Raw genomic sequence first — 23,258 nt, 5'->3', positions numbered from 1 at the left:
GAGACATAGAAATTGCTATGATCTGACATTCAAAACAGTAAAGATTAAACTGAAAAAAAAATACATGCACGCAGGAGGCCTGTACAGAGAGATCAGCAAACACAGGAAGATTGAAAGCAAAGCTTCAGGGAGCATGTAAGTGGGACATTCACCCTCCCTTCCCTGCAGAAACCTGTAGGACATCAAATCATGGAGTTTCTTAACACTCTTGACCATAGAAATGACCCCAAGTTACTGGGGATGAAGTCTCAGTTCTTAAAGACCAGTGTATTCCCATGGTCACATTGCTAAATGAGCTGACTGCACTCAGTCCTGCACTCAAACTGGTTTTGTCACAGCAGCATCACCGTCACTACAAGGCTGTGTGTTTGGTGCATTACTGGTAGATGTACGAAGAGTTCCCATCATCTCCTTAAGCCACAGAGGAGACAGCACCTAAAGATGTATTTTCCACAGTAACTAACACAAGTATTTAATTTCATTTGGAGGCAGTGGGAAGAAGCACTGTGCTGAAGAGCCTGTGGTTAGGACCGAAAGGGCCACAAGGCCTCAAGGAACTGTGACTTTTCTTTCTTTTAGCTTGGCAAATGCTGGGAAAGCTGCATGTGATCTACTTCCACTGGGAAAAATAGTCTGGAGAGGACTGGAAGTTCCTACACCTGATACACTTGCGTAGCAGTCCCTGGAAACTTTGAGAAGACAGACAGAAAAACATCCAGTGTAACAAATGTTCCTTTCCATCTCAAAATAGGGCATCCTGTTGCCTTGCTCCAGGAACTGTTCTCCAGCCACTCAGTACAGAGCTGAAGAGACTATGGCAAGAATCACAATGAGGAAACCAGAAGACTCGGTGGCTGGAGATGCCAGAAAATAACACTGTCTTCCAGCTGCACACTGTGGGGCTGTCTACCGGTCACTGGAGCTATGGAGGGATTTTTCGTTAGAGGAGCTGGATTGTCACTTGCCACTGAAATGCACTGAGAGGTGAAAGGTTGATGCTTGCAGCACAATCAGACTTCCTGAGCAGGCACTCCAGCCCACCCGCCGAGCCGCACCTCTAGCAAACACAACACCAGCTGCAAGCCAGCCTGCTCGCCCTTACAGCAGCACCAGAGTAACGAGCAGCACTGCGGTTCAGGGAGCTGAATAAAGGCACAGCTGATGGTACACACCGACTGTGTTCTCCACAGCCAGCCCCGTGCAGCTGATGACAGGATCAGACACTCTCTCACCGCACCAGCCCCAGCCCTTCTCCCTGTCTCTTCTGAACTTCTATAAAGGACCCTTCTTGACCGGGGAAGCTGATCTCACCAGGAATCTGCTCCATACCAATGCAAGCTCTACCGTTACAATTACTCCTTCTGCTCAAGCAAACAAAAATCCCCTTACCTTCCCCCTGCACCTCCTGCTCGAATCTGAATTTGTTTCCCCTTGCCTCTCCCTTTCTTTTCTTTAAACAAGAGCGCTCCCCTATGAAAATGAAGGCAGTGCATGCAAAGCGCCACTGGTTATATCAAGCTGTGATTGAGTGCCAGCGCAGGGCAAAGCTTTTGAAATCAGGCAGCAAAGCAGAATCAGCAGAGGTCGGCTGAATAACCCACTTGTAGTTATTAACAGCAGTACCACAGGAGAAAGAGCAATTCCACTGGCTGTGACCAGTGGCATTCCTCTTATGTTTCTTCATTTCTGTAGAAGAATCTAAACAGAAGGCTGTGAAACATGCCTCAAACCATACATTTTGATTGGGTTTTTCCTCTCCCTCTTTCTTTCCTTATTCTCTGCTCCCTCTGTGATTCAGCCAAGCTGAATCTGCTACTGAAGTCCAATTTGCATAAAATTATCGTCGTTCCATTCAGTTTGCTGCCCCTTCAACAGCCTCTTCTTTGCTCTGTTGGAAGATTTTGCCCTTTCTGAAACAGGCAAGCCGAGGGAACTGCAACACATTACTGCTGCCTGCTGTCTAATTAACATCAAACCCCCAGCACGGAACTGCAGGGATTTACAGGTGTCCTCAAATCATTTTCCCCTCCTCCCTCCCAATATCAGCCAGTCTCTCACAACAAGCAGGGGACCTCAGGCTACCTAATGATACCCTGCGAGTTACGCACTCGGGTCTCCAGGCCCATACAGTCAGAATCCAAAGTGGCACAACCGATTCAGTACCAGCAATCCAAAGACTGATGCAAGAGGCTGCATCAGCAACTACTGTAGCCCCCTGAAAATGCTTCCATTTTGTCAGAAATTCCAATCTTATGAATATATCATAAATGACAGTAGGAAGGAACCTATAAACACTGCTCTAAGCATAAACAAGATTGGGGTCCTTACTCTCCTGTAAAAACCACTCTTTGGAAACAGCATTATTTAATTTGGTTTTTCAGCCTTCAAAGTGGTTTTCACCTAGAAGCTAAGGCAGAGGCTGACAAAAAAGAACAACCAAAATATTCCATAGATGACAAAACATCAAGAGACAGCAAAGGAGAGTTCATGCACCACTCTTAAGCATTGTTATCAGCAACATCAAAGTCCAAGTAGGGTGTCAACAAACATCCACAAGCACAGAAAGAGAAGATACTGGGGCAAAACCAAGCACAAGGTACTTGAGACATTTATATTGACACACTTGGAAAGACAAAGCAACTAATGGCTAGACCCGAATTTCACCCTTGGAAGCATCATGGACAGCAGGATGCATTCCCAATAATGAATTCAACCTAGACAAGTCTAAGTAAGGCATTTGACTGCACGTCCATGTTTGCCAAGCTGTGTGCATTCCTAACTCTGAATGCAGCTAGGGTTAGCTGGCATCAGATATCTTGGCTATCCAGTTTCAAAAGTAGAGCTTCCTTTAATGCTAAATAAGCCAATTATCAAAACTTTAATCTTAATCTGCAGCATAGAAGCTCTCCTTCCCTTCCACCTCCCAGTGCTACACCCTGACTCAAGATTCCCCAGGACATCTCAAGGCCACGCAGGGCAGTTTGAGGTGGCACGTGGGACAAAAGGAAGGCATGGGCTCAAGGCACACATGGTTGGGAAGGCACGGCTCAGGCATCTGAGCAAGCAAAACAGATTGAGTTATACTTGAATTTCTTTTGGGGGTCAAAGTATTCAGAAGGCAGAGCCCTCTGGTATCACTGCCATACCCCAAAATGAAGACATACCCAGATAGCATCTCTAAATCACCCTTGTCGGCAATTGTCTCAGCACTGACAGAGGGAACACATCAACCTCTGAGTAAAACAGGGCGATCTGTTTTGTGGGAACAAATTTACCCCGGAGTTCTTCCGTTGCGATTCTCCAGCACATCTGCTACCAGGGAAGGAAAGATCAAGAGAGCATTTAACAACCTGGCAAGGGGACGTGGTGAGCTGGAGAAAAGGGGATGCTTTCAGAGGAGCAGGGCAGTAGCACAGCTCTGCTGCAGGCTCCAAAAGCTGGCTACAGCAGACAACGTCCCAGTTTAATTTAAACCTTACAGCTTCAGACACAAGAAGGGTTGCTCAAAAGCAAGAGAGGGGGATTATTAGAAAAAAACCCTTCTCCTGTTGAAAAAGCACTATAATTCCCTCTCCCTATACTAGACACACAGTATTTCTTTGAACAGAAGATTTTAAGCTAAGAATAGGCAAGCAGTGTTTCATGTGCTGAACACCTAAGAAAGGCCTTTCAGTGTCTGTCACCTGGCTTGCCATTCTCACAAAGGAAGCTGAACTCTCTAAACACCAGTCAATATTCCACCAGCTTCCCATCTCAGCAGGGCAGTCTGAACAAGAGGAAGCAAAGAACAGCTCAGAACAGGGCTCATTTCTTTCTCTCATCTTTTCTCACCAGGACTCTAGATGACTGAAAGGGGCAGGTTGTCCAAATGCAAGGGGCTGGGCACATAAGCATTTGTTTGCAGTACCCTGCTGCAGCACACAGCCATCAGCATCCCGTAGATGCCTTCGTATCCTTTCCTCCAGATCGGATAACTGCAACGCCCTCTACTTGGAAAGGGCTTGCAAACTCCACTTACTGCAAAAGGTACCAGATGGTTACACTGTACTCCTCATCTGCCTTGCACCGGGCAATAAGGAATGCTGGTTTTGATCTATAAAGCCCTCTATGGTTTTAATTATAAGAGGTTTTTCTCCATATGTCTTACCCTTGCAATCGGGATCAGCGGGGATTCTTCTAACAGGATGTTTTCTATTAATTTAAACAAATAATTCCCGTAACAGTTTTTGCCCACAAAACCCCCCAGGAGCACGTTGCATTCTATGACTCTGTTAGCAGATTTAACAGTTTTTCTTTCCTTTCTGCTTCCATGTGCAGCTTTCCTGTGGGTAGCTGATGGCAATCATTCAGTGGCCAAAAATACAAAGTCTGAAGGCCTAGCTGTGATTAGTCACATCAGAAGAGGTGATTGTGATTTTCTTCTGTTGCAATTAAAGGCAGGCATAGCTGGGTTAAATACCAATAGCAAAGAATTTAAATATAGCAACCATTATCAGTCTGCAATTTTCTCTACCATGAGTATCTGCTCCAGTACAATTCGGGCCCTTTAATGTTCTCAGAAATCAGACATAAAAGGGACCAGGACTTAAAAAGTTGAAAAATGTGTGGCACCACACAACTAATACCAATTCCAAAAGAGAATGCTCTCTGAAGGGCTCTCTGGTATCCACTCCTGATTCACCAGGATTCAACCCTGCAGAGCTTTGAGTGACATTTTTCTTGGTGACCTGGGATATTTTGACTTTGGAGCTTGTCCTTGGAATGCATTTTTAGCTTTTCATGCTACAGAAAATACAGAAGAAACACATGATGGACACAGAACACAGTCAAAACTAACAAAGACTTAAGCAAGACAATGTCAGAATTCTGAGATTTCTGTGTCTTGGGCTTAACACAAGGTCTGCCTTTACAGCTAGCTTAAATCTACACGCTCAGTGGGAATTTAAGACCCTAGATATCCTGGGGCGGGCCGTGCTTCAGCACCCAGCCACACAATAGCCACACAGGTTGGCATACACTGCAAGAAGCTGCATCAAGCGACAGGAGCCAAATTAATCACCAACAGATGAAGGTGCAACTCAAAGGAACTGAACCTGCCTATGCAAGCAGTGAATTTGTCCCCAAGCTTGCTTGCCTCACAAGGACTGCGATGCATTTTCAGTAGAGAAGCAGAACCGAGCTTCGGAACATTGTCCCAGCGAATTCAGCGTAAAGGAGAGAGGAGATTACAGGACAAAACAGCTGTTCCCCAAGCAGGTAACAGCTCTCCTATTCCAGCTGACCTTGTCCAATTAAGCTTGCGCACAGTAATAGAGCAGTGGTCAGCATGGGCAGGCCAAACAACCCCCAAGGAACAGAGGTAACAGAGACCATCAAAGAGAAGAAATGAAGAAAGAATGGCACAGGGAGAGAGTATTATAAAGGGGTACTAAAAATAGTATGCAATTATTTACAAATATTCTAGAAATGTAGGAAACAGATGAGACCAAATGCATGTCCCATTTGTATCATGAGTGTTTTGTGCTGCTTGTTGAGGACGGTTATTCATTTCTAGCAAACCAGATTCTGAAAACCATTTCGTACAATGTACTGATGGATTCTCAATGAAGCGAGACTGGACCCCATTGCCCAGCCCCGCCAAAAATAAAATAAGGAAAAAGATGTTTGGAAACAAAGGAGAAAAATAGTACTGGTACCATCCTGCCAGACAGGCACAGATCAACAGTGGCACCCAGCGGCCACGGAGACTCACTGCGCCTCTTGGCTCCTGCACGCTCTCCGCTGCCTGGGACAAAAATAAAGTATCTCCTAAATTACTCCCTTGGGTTCCTGTTGCAAATGAAAACACACAGGAACTGTCTAACCTAACAGATGCTGAGGAGGTTCTGTTATGGAGTTTGTTTGGTTTTTTGTTTTAAAATGATCTTAGCACAGGCTGGGAGATGCGACCCTTCTACAAGACAGGGCAGCCAACGGTTGATGTTTTTTGTTGCAGTCATGAGAAAGACATTCTGAAAAACACTGACTGAGAACCAAAGTACGCCAGCTGCAGGGTTTCTATATAAAATATATTTATACAGGCAGCTTGGTCTTCTCAGTCAAAAACCCACATTCTAGAAAAGATTTTACCTTATCCAGTAAAGGCAGGTTTGAAACTAGAGCCCATTGCAAACAGTTACAAAGGACTGGCAGGGCAGCACTGCCGGAAGGGGAGAGAGACTGTTGGACTGTTCATTATTACAGTTCAGAGTAATTGATTATTCTGTCTAGAATTGTGTCATTTGGAAGCTACAACTGAATTTCTAGAGGAAAGTTAGCACACAAACCAAACTTAAAAATCGGAAAATACATGTAAACTGTGTATTTAGATGCATCCAAACTGCAGAAAGTACTACCCACAGCTCCTGAGGTTTTAAATAACTTAGGAGAAGGAACTGGGTAATGTAGGGTTTTCTCTTCAATATTTTGTGCTTATTTGAGGCACTGGGACTCTCCCTTTCTCTTCTATTGCAAGTTTCCTTTGCCAAGACAGGATGTAGCCCCTCATCAACCTCCGCCCAATTCCAAAGGCACCTGAACACGTGACCTGACCTGTTTGGATGGGAGGTAGGCAGCATGAACTGGAACTCCACCACACAAGTGTTATCCTTCAGCTGGCGATGCTGGACACTGTTTAATTCGTAGGCAATATATGCCCTTCGAACATACACCTGGTTAGAGAAAAACTTGATCAGCCCAACTGTGTAAGGAAGCAGAACGAGAGAATGAAGTAATACAATAGAGACTTCAAAAATACTAAAATCCAAACCAAATACCACCAAATTAACATCTAGCTCGAACTCTTAATTTCACCAGAAGCTGGAGTTACTGTTTGAGGAAGGCGAGTCTGGATACAGTATCAGCACAGGGAACACAGGGCAGGCTGACCACATTCTCTGACAGCAGCTTCACTTTCAAATCTTTCAATCTCCTGAGTTTTCTTCAAGCAAAGGAGATAATTTGAGTCTGAAATTTCAGTCAGTTATGAATATTAATGATGTTAAATGCCAGACTCCAAGTATGCCAGATTGTACAAAGTCTACAGATCTCTTAATTTTGTAGGGTAACAATGCTCAAAAAAAAATCCCAAAACCCAAAGTAAAAACCACAAGAAGATTAAAATTATTTATTTTTTCAAATGGAATAAACTTACCTCCAAAGCTGCCATTCTTACCACCTGGTTACTGTGGTAGAAAAAGTTGGGTAGCACATCAAAGATGGATGTCTCAGACAAAATGAGTTTCTAGAAGAGATCACATTATGCAATGCTAAAAACAAACTGCCTGTCTTGTAGAGTCAGAGAAAAAAAGCAAAAACTTCAAATCAAGCCTGACTAGTTGCAATTTCTGTGCTTTTCCTGTTGTTCATCAAGGATTATATGAAATCATTGAATATCTCAATTTGGAAGGATCTCAATAACGACCATCAAGTCCAATTCCTTGCTCCTCACAGGACTACCAACCTAAAACTAAAACACATGACTAAAAGCATCATCCAAACATTCCTCAAACTCTGACAGGCTTGGTGTTGTCAACCGCCCTTTCAGTGAAGAACCTTTTTCTAGTGTCCAATCTGGCCTTCTCCTGATGCAGCTTCATTCTACTTCCTCGTGTCCTGTCGCTGGCTACCAGAGAGAGGAGATCCAGACCTCCTCTGCTTCCTCATCGAAGGAAGCTGTGGACTGCGATGAGGTCATTTTGTTATCAGTGCAGGAATGAAAACAAAAATACAGGGAAACTAGAAACGAGAACAATATGATTTAAAGCCTCAAGGACCTTGTGACTACAGGTGAGATTTAATACAGAAACATTAAGATCAGTGAGAAGGAAGCAGGGAAACAAGGAGAGAAGTCTGGTAGATACCTGCAGGTTCTCAATGCAGAACTGGTGCCCATACATGTCGATAGCGGACAGGAAGATGGACTCCACCTGGTTGTGCCGCAGCTCGTAGGATGGCAAATGGGAAGCAATGAGGACCTGGTATGTGGCAAACACAAGGAATGTCAGTGAAAGGACCTCTGATGGGCCATCGGCAGGAGGCTGTTACCTCCAAGGCAGCAGTAGTCTGCTCCATCCCAGAAGAGGCAGTCCGTGTCTCCTGTGAATTCTGTGGCACCTGGGTGATGCTGCAAACCCTCTCCCCTCCCCAGCCTCATTTGTGTATCTGCTCGGTTTGTATTATTGGCAATTCCCCATGGAGAAAAGGAACAGCTTCAATCAAGTTCCATCAGTGCATGTGATTTAGCATTGCCGAGCTGCTAGTCCTGGGGATTGCCTGACCGGCTGTTAATTGGAAAGCAGATCTGGCAGGCAGCAGCTGTGGGGAGGCCAGCAACGGAGACTGCCTTTCACAGCTTCTGAGCAGAGGAAGCAAGAGACACTGGTGCCAGGTATTAAATGCCCAACATGAAGGACACAGAGATAGGAAGGGGGAGCAGCTTGCAGGGGAAAATGAAGTGAAAGAGCAGCATAAAGACATACACAAGGACTGCAGTACCATCCCCAGCATGCTACTGAGAGGTTCAATAACCGAACGGTTCAAGGACACAAATACAATCCTGAAGGAAACAGAAGGTCACTGAGCAGCTTCAAACACTCCATTCATTTTCAAAGCTCTGAAATAAAAGGAGAGATCCCCAAAGTGTGAGCTTTCCTGCTGAAGGCTTTTGGACTGGAGATAAGGACGGTAGAGTTGAGAAGAGTGATCAGACTACAGGGTTAGCACTACCATGAAACAACTGTGGCCTCTCAGTGTTTCCTGGCTACAGACTAACTGCTAAAGAGGAAGCTCACAATAATATCCAGGTGCATATCTGGCATTCAAATTATTATCTGTACCAGACTCTTGGAATTGGCAATACCAAGGGTTTTCCCAATTATTTTCAGGTTGAAAAGGAATTGACAAAATGCAACTCAAAAGCTAGAAGAAACCCTGCAAAAGAACAACCCAGTTCTTTGATAAAGCTCCTTAGCGGCTTCAAAGAACATCTGGGTCCTGTGTAAATTTTTCTCTGTGCTCTCCACATACCCTGATTCACAACTGTAAGGTAGCTGATGAACCTGGACAGATTACAAAGCCAGAAGGAACGACAGTGACTATACATTTCAACCTCCTGTCACAAAAACCATAGGCTACTCTCAGTTAACTCCTATTTGAGCAAGGACAAAGTAATGTAATCTTAACTTCAAATTTTACAGTGACTGGGAATCCACTGCAGCCTTTGTTAGACTGTCGCAATGGTTAATTGTTGGTTAATTAGCTTCATTATTAAAGTGCTGCTCACAGTAATCTACTCTTCACATTTACATAGTAATCAAAATAGCATCCAGAGAGACAGACTTCCCAAAAGAGCAAGCTCCAAGTGGGAGCAGTCTGTATTGATCTGATCAGCAACGGCACAGTCTGCCTCTAGCAGGGATCAGCTTGGATTGCTAAACACGCTCCCTTACCTGCCGCGCTCGCAGAGCCACTTTGGCGTTGGTTGTCTTGCTGAGCTGGGTCAGCTCTGTCAGAATATTAATCAGCTCATCTGTCAAGGTGGGGTCACGGCCACATAGCTGGTCCTAAAAATAAAGAGAACTGAAAATGTTCAGAACAGAGGAAAACCATCTTCCATCCTCCTACAAAGGAATTTAAACCTGAAATATGTGCATACGTGCACTCCGGTGCTGGACCACAGCACCTCTAGAGGTCCCTATCTAAATTATTCTGTCATTCTGTGCTCAGAGGGGTACGAGTGTTAGGCTTTCAATAATTTTATACATGTAAATAAAGCTACAGAAATGAGACTGGCACCATCACCCATTTTCTTATTTGCAGCACATGTGCTGGCACCCAAACACGAGAAATACTGACCTGTCAAAGAGACTCAACTAAAACATTTTCCCATTACCCAATTCCAGTTTTGTGCCAGAAGTCTTCCCTAGCAGCAATGCAAAATCCAAAAAGCATTTCATTGTAGCAAAATGTCTTGTGTAGCATGCAAAGATTAGCAAACCTTCACCATGAAAGGTGACCAAACAGAAGGAATTTAGCCGCCGAGAGAACCTACTGAAATCCACTTAGAAAAACATTTCAAAACCCAAAAAAGCTCCACAACTCCAAAACCACAAACCAACCCCTCGCTTTGTACAGCTTCAGCAACACCAGGAGAAAAGATCCTGTCATTCATGTAATGAGGCAAAGCTAACTAAAACTGCAAATGATCTAATGGTTTTCCTGCCACGGTACAAGACTGATTCCATAAAACTTCTTCTAATCACAGGATCCTGGTTCTAATCACGGGATCCTGGTCCTCAGGCAGTTCGCTGGCTGACCTACTGTCTAAACTGTTTGGATAAAACAATAAAATTGAACACCACAATGTTCAGTGTTAACACCATTTGAAAACCCTTTTGGATTCAGCCATTAAAAGAAATGCAAGCAGGAAAGACTTTAATCTGGTTTGTTTTCTGAAAAGAGGAGGGGCAGTCTTATGCACACTTTCTCCCAAAAATAGTTACAATTCCCATGAATAATCCCACAGTCTTCAACTACTTACACTGGCTTCTGAGCCTCTTCCTTCCTACTCCCAAAGCTGGAAACCCTCTAGGAGTATCTGATGTGTTTCTGCTATACAGCACTTAACAGCTTTCCTCTGAGTAAATTAATCATAGGAGGAAAATGCAAGATGAAATACAGATTTGCAATAGGAAAGAGAGCCGGTGCTTTAAAGTTTTAAGACATTGTAAACACACACAGTCCAAAAAAGGCCTTATGAAGATCCAAGAAATAGAAAGGGAAAAAAGGGAAACCTCTGCACAGCAGGTTAGATTTATAAGCCCACCAGGGAAAATAAAGAACAAAAAACAAATAATACAAGTCCCAAAGACTAACAGCTAACAGCTTGTACTGCATGCGATTCCAAAGCTAAATAGCTTTTCCCCCACATTGCTCTTGGCCCCTTTCTCTCCAACCCCACTCAAGCACGATGCCATCCCTAGGAATGATGCTGTGCATCTCGGGGAAAGAGACCACAGCCAAATCACTCGTATTAAAAAAAATATAAGCTACTGACTCGTATTAGATTGTTGGCCCCTGCTAACCCGTCGTAGGCCAGCAAACACTGCAATGACTGTTCCCAAAGAAAGTTTTGTACATTTATCCACTCCAGGTCAATGTGAATTCACAGCAAATAATTGGGAGAAGTGCCTTTGTTGTATCTGAAATACAGATTCCTGGGTGATGCAATGTTACTGCTCAAGGTAACAAATATTCCATAGGAGGCAAGGCATCTGCCATGCCATAAGCAGTTCTGTCCAGTTAAGGCTAGGACGTACGTACAACAGTCGTTAAGTACATAAAATGAACCTACAACTTCAAATCACACTATATTTCAACAAATATATGACGGATGAAGTAGTTCCCATCCTGCCTTAAACGCCTGCTAGCTAAAAAAGGTGAATGATGGCAGCAAAACGCTATTACTAAAACCATCCTCAGAGCCCCTTGTTAATAATGGATTCCTAGGGATACATCAATAACAGCAACATAAGCATCAAGGTATTCTGACATGACGTGTGCCCTTGGAGGACAAACCGAACCATCCCACACAAACAGCTTGGCAACCCATACGATGCCACAGTCTTCTCCATGATTACACCAACTGTACCATGGGGTTCCTCAGACATGAAGAGTAATGTGAGTCAGAAGAAAGAGGAATGATGGTGTTCTGCTTAACGACGTGACCTGTAACTCAGCAGACAGTGACCCTTAGCTGTGCCATGGGTGACACTGTGACCAACGACATGTCGCCCCACCGCGGCCTCCGTTATCCCTCTCCATCTAAGAAGCCTCTGTGCCACAGTGCTTATGTGAGGTGAGGCACCCATGTGTGAGACCTGGGGCACTGCGCTGGCAGAGGCCACAAATGCCGCTCGGATCTCTGGCTTGCTGTCCATCTGCTCTTCCATCATGTCCAGCACGGTCTCTCCAGTATATTTTAAGTTCTAGCAAACTGGAATGTCAGCCTTCACTTGAGTAGAAGTTAACTGACAGTGGTGAGAAGAAAGACTACGCTGGCAGGAAAAAGGAAAACTCTTTGATGCTTCTGTGTGTTCCCTATCTCCCAGCATGGCCTTCACTCCCTCAGATGGACATCCTACCAGCCAACGGAGGTGAAAAACTAGACAAAAAGTTTCAGTCCCATTTTGCCAAGAAATAATCAGGATGACAACAGCAATAGAAAGCAGGTAGCTGGCGCTGCGCTGGCTTTTGCCTGCACTGATTGGCAAAGGCAGTGAGCAAAGCCTCAAACCAGCTCTTTGACAAGGCCTAACGCCTCCCCGGCACCCCCGTGTAATTACACACTTGAGTGACCGGACTCTGAAGAAAATTGAAGGCCTGAGCTGCGAACAGCTGCCATTTTCTCTCTCCATCACGCCAGCATGATTACTTGAGAAATGAACAGCCCCGGCTCAAAGCTACTCCAGAATTCTCAGAGGAAATATGGCTCCGTGTTCAAATAATGAGATTCTTAAGGCAAGCGTTACTTACAATCACACCACACACCAAAAAGGGAAAGAGAAAAAAGGTGGGGAAAAAGGAGAGCCAGAAAGAAAGGATGCCAGGGTCCTTATATCTTACAAATTCAAATGTAGGAAACCCAGCCTCAGTCTAGGACAATTATGACTCTTTTTCTGCTTTTGAGTGTTATTTTGTGGATGGCTACTTTGGACATATTTTTGGCAGTAACAGAGCACATTTATGTCTGGAAAACAAAAAGAAAAGGTGGTGGGGAGAGAGACAGAGTATTGTAATTAGCCTGCCTCCTAAAATGCAGGATACCTAACTTTAGTCTGTTGAAAATCATGTCACAGCTAAATTCATCCTGCCTTGAGGAAGGTGGCCATTCATTCTGCATCAAAGCATTATGTGGGACACGGATTTCTTGAGGGTTTTAAGGAAACAGGAAAAAAGAGACAGGACTCAAATGTTTTTTAATTATTTTTCCTGGGAATGTAGTATACTGAGAGTTTTATCCAGAAAAACATGAGAAGGTGATGGCAGGTCCTGGCATGAGGATTCATTTAGGTTTCTAGGGTGGAATCTGTCTGTCCAAAAGGAATTCCAACCCCAGGAGATTTCCCATCCCTTTGCAAGGTCTCTGGACAGCCACACACCATCCCAAGGGTCAGAGACTTGATCTGGAGTGACCAGCTGAGATACTGGGATATTACTGAGCTACTGAGTTCTAGTCAAATTCCATCACGCAGCCCAGAGTACAGTGGCCCAAAAGCACCACTGCAGACCTGAGAAGACTCCTGAGACTATAACCAAGAAGAAGCCAAGAAGCCACTGACAAACCTGTAAGACCAAAGTACGGCTGATCAAGGATGAGCATCTGAAACCCCTCAAGGGCCTCCATATGGGCTGGTTAATGCCATTGACTACCAGGACATCACCCTCATTAGTAATGAGGGTCCATAAAAATGTTGCTATTACAGAATTGTTACTACAAAAAAATCATCTGTTTTTTTGCGCTGGTAGCATATTGCTTTGCTTTCCAAGCAACTCCAGTTTGAATGCCATGAGCTGTAAAAAGACAGGATCTCTCTGAGAATCCTGAAGATAAAGAAGCAGACTAAATCAAGTACAAAGTCACAGTCCAGTGTCTGAAAGCTAGCCTCTCGCATCCTCCCAACGTAAGAGTTAAGTCTGCATTCTTATCTCCCCACAGATGCTCACAAATCACTTGCATAATTAGCCTTCATTGCAGTCTGATAGGCAATCAATGCAGGACAGTCATGAACCAGAAGGTGCACAGACACTGAGCTGAACAGCTTGCTTTGGGTCTCCTCTAATGCATGGCTTGCATACCCCAAGAACACGCGAAGGCACTCCACACCACTGCAACTAGAAGGTTTGCATCTTTAAGGATAACAGCTGCCAACTCAGAAATTTTTAAAGCATCAAACACACAGCTATGAGAAGCAAATTCTGAGAGCACCAATAAACAACTTACAATGAGCATTGTAACAAGCAGGTTCTTCTTGGTGACCTGAGCGTGTGAGAAGATGTAGTTCAATACAGCATTCATATCACTTTTATTCTCTTCACGAAGGGTGAAGACACACTTGTCATAGTGACCTGCAATCAGAAAGGCACATTTTTCCAGTCTCCACACTTCAACATCGAGGAATACAAGTTATTAAATGTATTTATTTTTCTACATATATGTTTTGAGAATCTTCTTTGCATCATCCACGCAATTAATTCTGGGAAGGAAGCGCTCCTCCCAACACCACTCCCTCAACTGCAGACTTTAATTTAAACATCCTACTCTTATTAAAACAGTTCTAATACCAAATACCTCCTTGTGAGCAACATGAAAAGGGCAGCACTGAGCTCAGTCTTTCACTCAAATGACAACCAAAATAAATAGGAAAAAGACTTGCATCATCCTCTACTACCAGCAAACTGAAGAGAAATTAATCTGCAGACCCGTTAGGCTGGTGCAGGTATTAGAGCTGGACAAAAGAAAAGTAAAGTGGAATCCAAACTACCTGTAAGAGCTAGAGCCTCAGAATTAGCTAGTGCTTCATTGCCATCTTGTGCCTGGATACAGCAGTGCAATGCATTTATTTCAATGCTCAATTCCAGGACAAGGTTTGTCGTTAGGAACAACAAGCGGCTTCCTGGTATCTCACAGTGGGTGCAAAGAAATCAGAGACTTTTTTTACTGCATTTGATTTTCTTGCTACAGAATTTAGTGAATAGGCAAGACAGAAATAAATAACGTGGTGAATTTAAAGTTTTTCTCATTCTAATTTTTCTGCAGATGCTCGAGAATCAGGAAGTAAAAATCAAGCTTCTAATATGAAGCTTCTACACGTGGAAGCAGGAGAGCTCTCCAGTGCCAGGCCACTGCTGACAGAGTCGGTGCGGGAATGCACTGAGAACTGCTTCATCTCTGATCTAGAACAAACACACAGACTGGCTGAGCCTTAGTGACCTCAATATCAAATCAGAAACGGCAACACAAAGAAACTCATAATTCAGTGAGTCTGTCTTTTTACTCCAGGCCATAAAAAAGCCCTCACTGAGAGGATCATAAACCCATATAGGAGCTATTCTTTTAAAGACTGACAGGCATATTCTGACATGTAAACTGTGGAACAGATGGCACAGGATGTAAAAGATGATGGATATACCACAGTTGAAAACCAGTACGACAAACAGCTTTGAGGTGGAGTCTGCCATTGGCTGGTCATAAGCATTATGCACACTCTTGCCACAAAAGCTCCAACCGGACATAAAGCTGCTCTAAAAAAACAGGTCCTGACTGACAGACCCTTGGAATGAAACCTGCGCAGCTTAGCCTCACCACAAAGTCAGACTTTCAGAAATCAAACCCTTGATGCGCTTAGAGACTCACCATGCTGAAACTGAGTCTCCACCTTCAGATACTGACGGAGCAGATCCATCACCACTGCCTTCATGTGACCCCGGATACCACTGCGGTACCTGCAGAAGGAAACAAGTCAAACCTAGCACTGAGACTGGCAAAGAAATGAGTGGCAGAATAAGCTGGTTTGCTTACAGAAAGAAGCATATTTGGTTCTGAAAACCCCAATTGTTACGTGAATACATAACTCTGCTATTAATGTTGTGCGATAGCACGGCTCATGTTTTGGATTAAAAGGTCCTTTTTCTTCTAAAAATACCCAAAACTCTAGATGTTGAAAGCATAACACACACCAGCGGCTTGATGAAACGGCCACGGTATGGTCAGTGTCAAGGCAGAAGTCAAATCTTTCTTTCACATGGCAAAGGTAAAAAGAGGAAGGATCTGTGCATGCTTCACACAGGCAGCCAGGAGCCACACTCAGCTCTTGCACCGTGGACCTCCCTAAGGCAAGTAGGCAGGTTTATTCCTAGTGATTTAGAGCCTGAGTGTAATAAAACCAACAGAATAAAGACAAGCAGGCTAGGACTTCCCAGCAGCAGCAAAAAAAAAGTTAGGAGGCACCCCTGAAAATGGCTCACCTCTGTACAAGCTGCACAATGCTCTGAGTGTTCATGAAGAAGACCTCACGCTCTGATTTGCGGTTCAAGGTGGCCGCATGGCTATCCAAGATATTGGCAATCTGAAAGAGAGCAATCACATGACAGTCCCAGTTCTGGATGGGATGGTCTGGCTGAACAACCAGCAGAGAAGCCAAGAACTTCCAGACAGACAGACGAGAGCTCTAGCACAGTCCAAAGGCCAAAGCTTAAACTGCTAAGGAAGTCAATGACCCGACAATGATACAAGAATCAATGCACAATACCAAACACTGGAGAAATCATCTTCCAGCACCTCATGACGTGATCAGGCCTTGTATAATTGCAATCACGCTTTTTTAAGGTTACATTGACATTACAAATCACACCACAGTACATGTGCCAGGCAAAAAGCAAACAAATAAATGCCCACAAGGCCACTGATATGATTAAACTTCTTCCAAACTGCATGTTTAAAGCTATACTGAGCAGGGAACACAGACTCTTCAGCACAGGTAAAGGAGGCAAGCCTTTAAGCTCAAGTGATACAGGTATTTTTCATGTTCAAATGCACCTTTTGGGTCCTACCAACTACCAGATAATTTAAAGGAACTCTCTCTCTCTCTCTCTCTCTGCTCCAATGCAAACTGATTTTTATTCCTCTATATAAGTGTGGTTAATCACCTGCTGGCTGGGGAACTGGCAAAGGACTGATGTGATGTTGCTGGCATATTGGGCCATCTCCTTCTTGATGGACTTCTCTACATTGGGTGGGATCCTTCCAGAAACACTTGTCATGATGTCCTGAAGTTCCAGCAGAGGCAAAGATGGATCTCTTAGCGTCTTCATTAGTCGCTCAACCCAGCCTTTCACCTAGAGAGAGACAAGTCAGTGTAAAGACAAACACAAAGAAAAGAATAAGCAACAAGAAGGGAAAAAAGGAAAGGCTTTTCATTGAGGCCTTCTTCAATACTGTTTTATCACACAGCTAGTCCAGGGGCAAAAAGTGAGAACTGAGGTAGATGACAAAGCTGCTGTGCTACCTTACACCAGCAGCTGACTTAGACTTGTCCACCTTCTTTCCTCCTCCCTCTAGGGCCTCCGCCACAGCTGGCTATGCGTGCAGCTCCTATGTACAAAGCTGCAGGCACAAGCAGTAAAGATCCAGCTCTATCCTGTCCTTGTTTTGGGTGCCACAAACGGGACTCTCTCATCTTTCTTTATAGAGAGACTCAATATAAGGAAGCCTAAGCAAGAAAATTGAATCGAGCTGGCACCAGCAGAGCAGTATTGCCCCAACTCTTGGTCCTCTGGCTGCAACATGCAAACAGGCCAGCCTTTCCCTGAACTGAAAGAGTATTTGTGCTCTCGCTCTGAAAGAAGTAACCAGTACCTTGCTACTGAAGTAGGGCTCTGGCAGGCAGTATCCGTTCATCACATTGACCAGGTTATCTAGGACATAATGGAAGATGCGATGGAGTTTCTCGCCTCGAAGTGCTGTGCTCTGGATCTGTGGCAAGGCACCTGTGTGCAGTTCAGCCTGGAAACACAACGAACAGCATGGTGTCGCTAATCTTTCCATATGGCATCAGCCATGATGGTAACATCCAGAGACGCTCAACTGGAGGCTCAGATTTCACTTGAAAGAATGCCCAACATGGAAAATGCCCTTGGTTGAGGGACAGAAAGGTTATGAACTGGATCTCCAACAATTCTATGTCGTGTACAATCACTTTCCAGCCCCTGTTCAACAGCTTCCCATGATTTTCAACTAGCCATTGCTAGAAGAACAATAGATTCTCTTCCACCACCACCAGCTACAGGCCAGCCTATCATCCCTAAATGAACGTAGCTTTGCCTTTCACCTAAAAAAGGTCCATGTTCTAGGATCTTTTTTCATATTTACAGATTTGCTACAATCGTTTTCACGGGGCCTGACGCTCTTGGAGTTGGGATATCAACTCCCATCCTCCTAAAGAGGGTCACTTAAAGAAGAATACGTGATAAAAAGAAGTTATGTGAACTTGCATAGGAATAAAACAGAACAAAAAACCTGGCCAGCCACTAATATCCTAGACAGCCACGTACCCACAACAGCACTGAGGTAAGAAGAGAACAAGGATCGTTCTGAATCAGAGAAAGAGACAATAACCTGAGTCCTAGTCCTCGTCTGAGACACATAAATGGTAAAGCAACAGTTCCAGTACAATGCATTAAACTGAAATTGGTTCAGTACTCTGGATTATCTCATACCACTCTCAATATCGTGCGTCTATTAAAAAGACAACAAGTATCTCTACTTCCTGCAGCTTCTCACCTGCTGAACCCTGCTGGGATCATCCAGCTGGAGCTTGGCAATCACACAGCCAGGATCCAAAACTGCCCCTGGGCGTTTGACATAATGGATGCAGCCCGATTCTCCTGCTGTTAACGTCATCACCATTTTCATCACCTGTAGCAAGGAAAACGGGTTACACGATCAGCTTCCAGGTTCCCCAAATGGTTCTAGTTTTGTGAGCCAGCACCCAATACCCTCTCAAGATGAACTAGCCAGCATGAGCACCTTTTGGTTCAGGTTTTCTCAAAGGCTTAAAAGCACACACATTGGAAATGAAACCCCAGACACAAAAGTGAATGGTAGAACAAACTACTGGCCACAAATTAGTGCAGCAGGAAGCTATCCCTGGGCAGCCTGACCCAGTGGGAGGTGTCCCTGCTCATGGCAGGGGGGTTGGAACTGGATGATCTTTAAGAGCCATTCCAACCCAAACTATTCTATGTTTCTATGATGCCCAGGAACATCACCTGTTCCACACTGCTTGAAACAACAGGTAATCAGAGGCCCCACACACAACACAACGAACAAAGCAGACACAACTTGTGGCTGCAACAGCCACATTTCAAAGCTAGAAATGGAAAGGCCACCCCTCAAAAGCTATCACAACACATTCACTTTCAGCAGAGGGAACTCTGCTTTCTAGAGGTCATTGGTCTCCACAGAGATGCTTCCTTAGATCAACCACAGATGCTCCTGCCTTTGGAGCAGAAGGGTTGGGTATGGGGGGAGGCAGTCTAGTTTTACAAGTGCTGTAAGATACATCACGACTGGGAACACAGGGATTGAGTAGGAGGCTCCTTCTTAGCCATGGCTCTGTTGCAGTGTCAAAGCACTTACACAAAATATCTGGATCTCTGGCTTGATATTTTTCTCCTACACATTGTCCCTGACAGGTTTAACTGCCCCTCTGTCAACACACACTTCCCTCTCTCAAATCTGTTTTGAGCCACACACTCCTACACAACCACTTGTGCTTTCCTCACAGTGATGCAGAAACTGTTCATCCTCCTCCTCTGTAAGAGTTAAGTAACTTCAAAGGGAGAAGGGAGGAGTGACGTTTATTAACCCATTTGATCAATCTGATAAATGATCAGGTAATCAGAGAAGTCTTAATTTGACACTTAATCCTGGCATATAAACTCTGCTTCTGAGTCTGTGTTAGTACCAAGGTCTACAAGCAGGTGGCCCGCTTGACCACAGGTAGAACACACAGTACACGTGGAGCCCATTCTCCCTTGGTGTCACAGCAAGGTGATAACCACAGTCCCACTGCTGAGCACTGCTCCACCACTCTCACTGCTGATTCCCACATTAGTCTGGGTTAAATCACCGACAGAAGTTGGAAAGGAAATACTGTGAACTATCCTTCAACCTCAATTCCCAGTTCCAAAGCATTCAACTTTTTGTCTCCCCAGTTTTTGCCTGGGCAGATTAAGCACCCACAGCCAACTCAGTTCTTTTAGAATCCTTTACCTCTATTTCTGCAAAGCACTGGCCCGCAAACACGTGTCCCCCATCCTCCACCACATACTGGATAAGTTTCCCAGCTGAAGGTGAGCGCAGAATGGAGGGATCATTCTCCTTTTCAAACACACAGGTCTTGTTACCTATAGTGATGCGATACCTAGGAATGAACAGGACAAATCACTGCAACAGAATTTCTTGTGGAAAGCATGGGACAGGGAAAATCCATTCTCTTTCCCTATTCTACCACAAAACAAAACTAAAGAAAAACACCTCAAACAGCTCTTCTGAGATGAACGGTACAGCTCTGCATATGAAAGTTCAGATTAATCACATCAGAATAGAACTATGGAAGCCAGGGATCAGAAACCAGACAAAGCAGCTCTTAGCAAGTTTGTACGTAGGTTAGTTTTGTGCTTCTTCAGTACCAACAGGTATCACTCCTTTTCAAAACCAGAACCAACAAAGTTCAAGACTTCATATGAACAAAACCTGACATTAGTGGAGATTACATTTGCCATACATTACACACAATACATTCACAAAACTGCCCACTTCAGGCAAAATCCTCCTGTATACACAGCACAGCTGGGAAGAGCAGGATGCACTCATGTAGCCCCCTAAGAGGGTGAGATTTTACAGCATTTTCTAACCCAGAAAGTTACCCAAGCCCTCTGTACTCCTGACCAGATTCGTTACATTTGTCATGGAAAAGAAACCAGCAGAGGGGGCAGTGGTTCACATTCCAGAAGCTGGAGATTTACCAACCTTATGGCTACCATCCCGGTGGGGAATTTTGAAGGAATGCACTGAAATAGCAAACCTTGTGTCTGTTTCTAAGGCAGCTGTGGAGTTTAAAGGATTTTGAAGATCTTCATATTCTGGTTTTGTTTGGTGGGGTTTCCTTTTCTAATTGAAAAGGACACTTTTAAAGAACCAGCAAGAGAATATGGACTCCACGTGGGCACACAAGCAGATCTCTCCTCTAACAGCAGCCAAGACATGTTATTCAGGTGAAGGCAACCTCTCCCTTTAAACTCATCCAAAACACATCTAGTAACCCCTTCCTAGGAGAAAATTCCATTCCCAACTGATCTTTGGAAAGCGGAAATATACAAGTACACGTAATTTTGGCTACTATCTAAGTGTTAAACACTAATGTTTACAGGCTGGTACCTGTCCACTTCTTCTTTCATGTAGGTGGTATAGCTGCTACCATCATAAGACAGGAGCAGTCCTCCATCACTGAGTCGGTGCACATCAACTTCCACACATGAGCTGTTCATGATGACCACGTAGGAGTTGGGAGACTGTCGGGTCACCTGCAGAGCCACCAGAATGGTACGTATCACATGAAAAGCACACGGCACTGATAATGCCTCGTTTGCCACAACATACACAGTTTTCCAAGCACTGCAACAGTGGCAATTAAGGAAGGAGAGCAGAGTCATTTGTTTTCACGTTAGGTAGGAAAAAAAGATGTAACAAAATTTGGGATCACAAAGCCAACCATTTAGCAGCCAAGAGATGCCAGAACTAATGCTGTCCAGAAATCTGGATTTAACTCTCTCGCACTTCTGCACTAATTGTACAGGTTCGATTGCAGTCATTTACCATTTCTTCACCCCGATCTACATACAAGTCACAGTCATGAGCTACAACTGCATAATGAATAAGATAATTAAAAAAAAAAATAAAATAAAATAAAGAGAGAGACCTAGCTGCAGAGAAAGCAGCTAATGCTCTCCCTGGAAAAGAGGGATCCTATCACAGTCTCTGCCAGAACTTCCATTTGAAGCTGGGTAAATCACTTAACGCATGCTTTAGCTGCTGTCCAGTGCCCCTCTGGTTCTCACCAAAGGGGTGCCAAGACAAAAATCACGGAGATGCAGGGGTGAAGAATTCTTACAGCTGCAAAAACACTATATGGCCATGTCATTAAAAACGTCACCACAATGAATTTGCCCAAGAAAGCTAATTAAGATCGCACAGGCAATCTTAAGTCTAATATTTCCTAACTTTAGCGTGCTTGGTTTCGCAACCTTCGAACAGTGTTTCTAACATTGTTTTCTGTCCACAGCAGAGAAAATGCAACACCAAAGGGAAAAATTGCTAAAATTCTGTCATCCTGATGAAATTGGGCTCAAACACTCAACGGAGTAGATCTACATATTCAGAAACGTTAATTAAAAGTTCTGGTCTACCAACAGGCAGTGGTCTTTGCTTATAGCAAAGTATTCCTTACCCTATGCATGGCATTTCTTGACCCCAAGAGGTTAAAATGTTTAGAGAGAAACACAGAGACATTGCAATGGAAAGACGTGATGGGGTATTATCACAAGGGAGACTGTACCGATTTCTTAACTGCCCTAAAGCAGAGAAAACAAACCCTGCAAAGATTTAATTCCAATAATTACATGTATTACAAAGATTAAACCAGAGCAGCATGTTTCCAAGTAAAAGTGGCAAGAAGATGGGTTTCCACACTGCACATCGTACCTTCAGCACATACTTCCGTCCTTCATAGATGAGTTCCACATCCACAGTGTTTAGCAGAGTATGAGCAGGTAGGACTTGGCCCCTTGAAAGAGAAATGCAAAACAAAACTTGTCTTCCAGAAGCCATCAAACAGCTATCGGGGGCCCAAGCAGGTTCAAAGATGAATTCAAGAATTTGGAAAGCACTGTTAAGAACGAACCTGCCAGGATTATACCAGTCTTAGCCTGACAGCGTGTTAGGACTAGTTCCACTACAGCACCTGCTCTTAAAGCCAGCAGGAGCAGAGAGGGTTTTCTAAGAATTTGTGGAAAACACTAAATTTGGAAAATTATCTCAAATCTGGAAAATTAAATTAACCTTCAAAGCAAGAGGAAGACAAAATCTGGTGATTAAATACGCCCTAATGTTGCCCTAACAGCACACAGAGAAACAACTCCACATTTCTCAGCCATTTCTTGGAGTTTCTACTAAAACCGCCAGAAACCAACCCAATCTGTGCAAACAGCAGGGGATACTTTGGAGAAATGCACAGGTTTCCAGTCTTCTTAGGCCATTAGTTAAACAGCTTCCTGGGGCCAGAGAACAGGCAGCAGCTCGGTGCTGCCGAACAAGCTTCGTGCATTTCTGAACTTCTGAACTTGTAAAGCAAAAGTAATTCCTATCCGCTTATCGGCTATCTATCAGACCAGCTTGCAATTTTACCTTTCCAGAGAGTGCAGGAAGTTTGAGACGCTGTTTCGGAAGCTGACATCAGCCACATGCAGAGCTCCACACACCACCCCTAGCATGGTATCAGGCCTTTCAGCCTAGAAAGAAACAGGACATAACATAGTCACATCTCCTTCAGTTTCAGTCCATTCTGGACACCCACTTGAAGAACAGTCTCAGCTCTGGT

At 44.1% G+C, this 23,258-nt stretch overlaps 1 protein-coding gene across 9 annotated transcripts in view; it reads right to left on the bottom strand.

Annotated features, from left to right (window-relative positions):
- Nucleotides 1-23,258, bottom strand: part of ACACA (acetyl-CoA carboxylase alpha) — a 128,090-nt gene that overhangs the window by 77,359 nt on the left and 27,473 nt on the right. For all 9 annotated transcript variants that reach the window (XM_054085068.1, XM_054085065.1, XM_054085062.1 and 6 more), the window contains 14 exons: nt 23,066-23,169; nt 22,364-22,445; nt 21,041-21,186; nt 19,874-20,024; nt 18,380-18,514; nt 17,456-17,602; nt 16,747-16,935; nt 16,066-16,166; nt 15,455-15,543; nt 14,042-14,166; nt 9,489-9,602; nt 7,902-8,015; nt 7,193-7,282; nt 6,592-6,710 (listed from right to left, as the gene is read on the bottom strand). In XM_054085068.1, coding sequence (XP_053941043.1) covers nt 6,592-6,710; nt 7,193-7,282; nt 7,902-8,015; nt 9,489-9,602; nt 14,042-14,166; nt 15,455-15,543; nt 16,066-16,166; nt 16,747-16,935; nt 17,456-17,602; nt 18,380-18,514; nt 19,874-20,024; nt 21,041-21,186; nt 22,364-22,445; nt 23,066-23,169 — 1,706 coding nt within the window. The remainder of the gene's footprint in view (nt 1-6,591; nt 6,711-7,192; nt 7,283-7,901; nt 8,016-9,488; nt 9,603-14,041; nt 14,167-15,454; nt 15,544-16,065; nt 16,167-16,746; nt 16,936-17,455; nt 17,603-18,379; nt 18,515-19,873; nt 20,025-21,040; nt 21,187-22,363; nt 22,446-23,065; nt 23,170-23,258) is intronic.

Source organism: Cuculus canorus, chromosome 20 (genome assembly GCF_017976375.1).
Source record: "Cuculus canorus isolate bCucCan1 chromosome 20, bCucCan1.pri, whole genome shotgun sequence".
Taxonomy (NCBI): Eukaryota; Metazoa; Chordata; class Aves; order Cuculiformes; family Cuculidae; genus Cuculus; species Cuculus canorus.
Note: the sequence above shows the minus strand (reverse complement) of the source record. Positions and strands in the feature narration are given on the sequence as shown.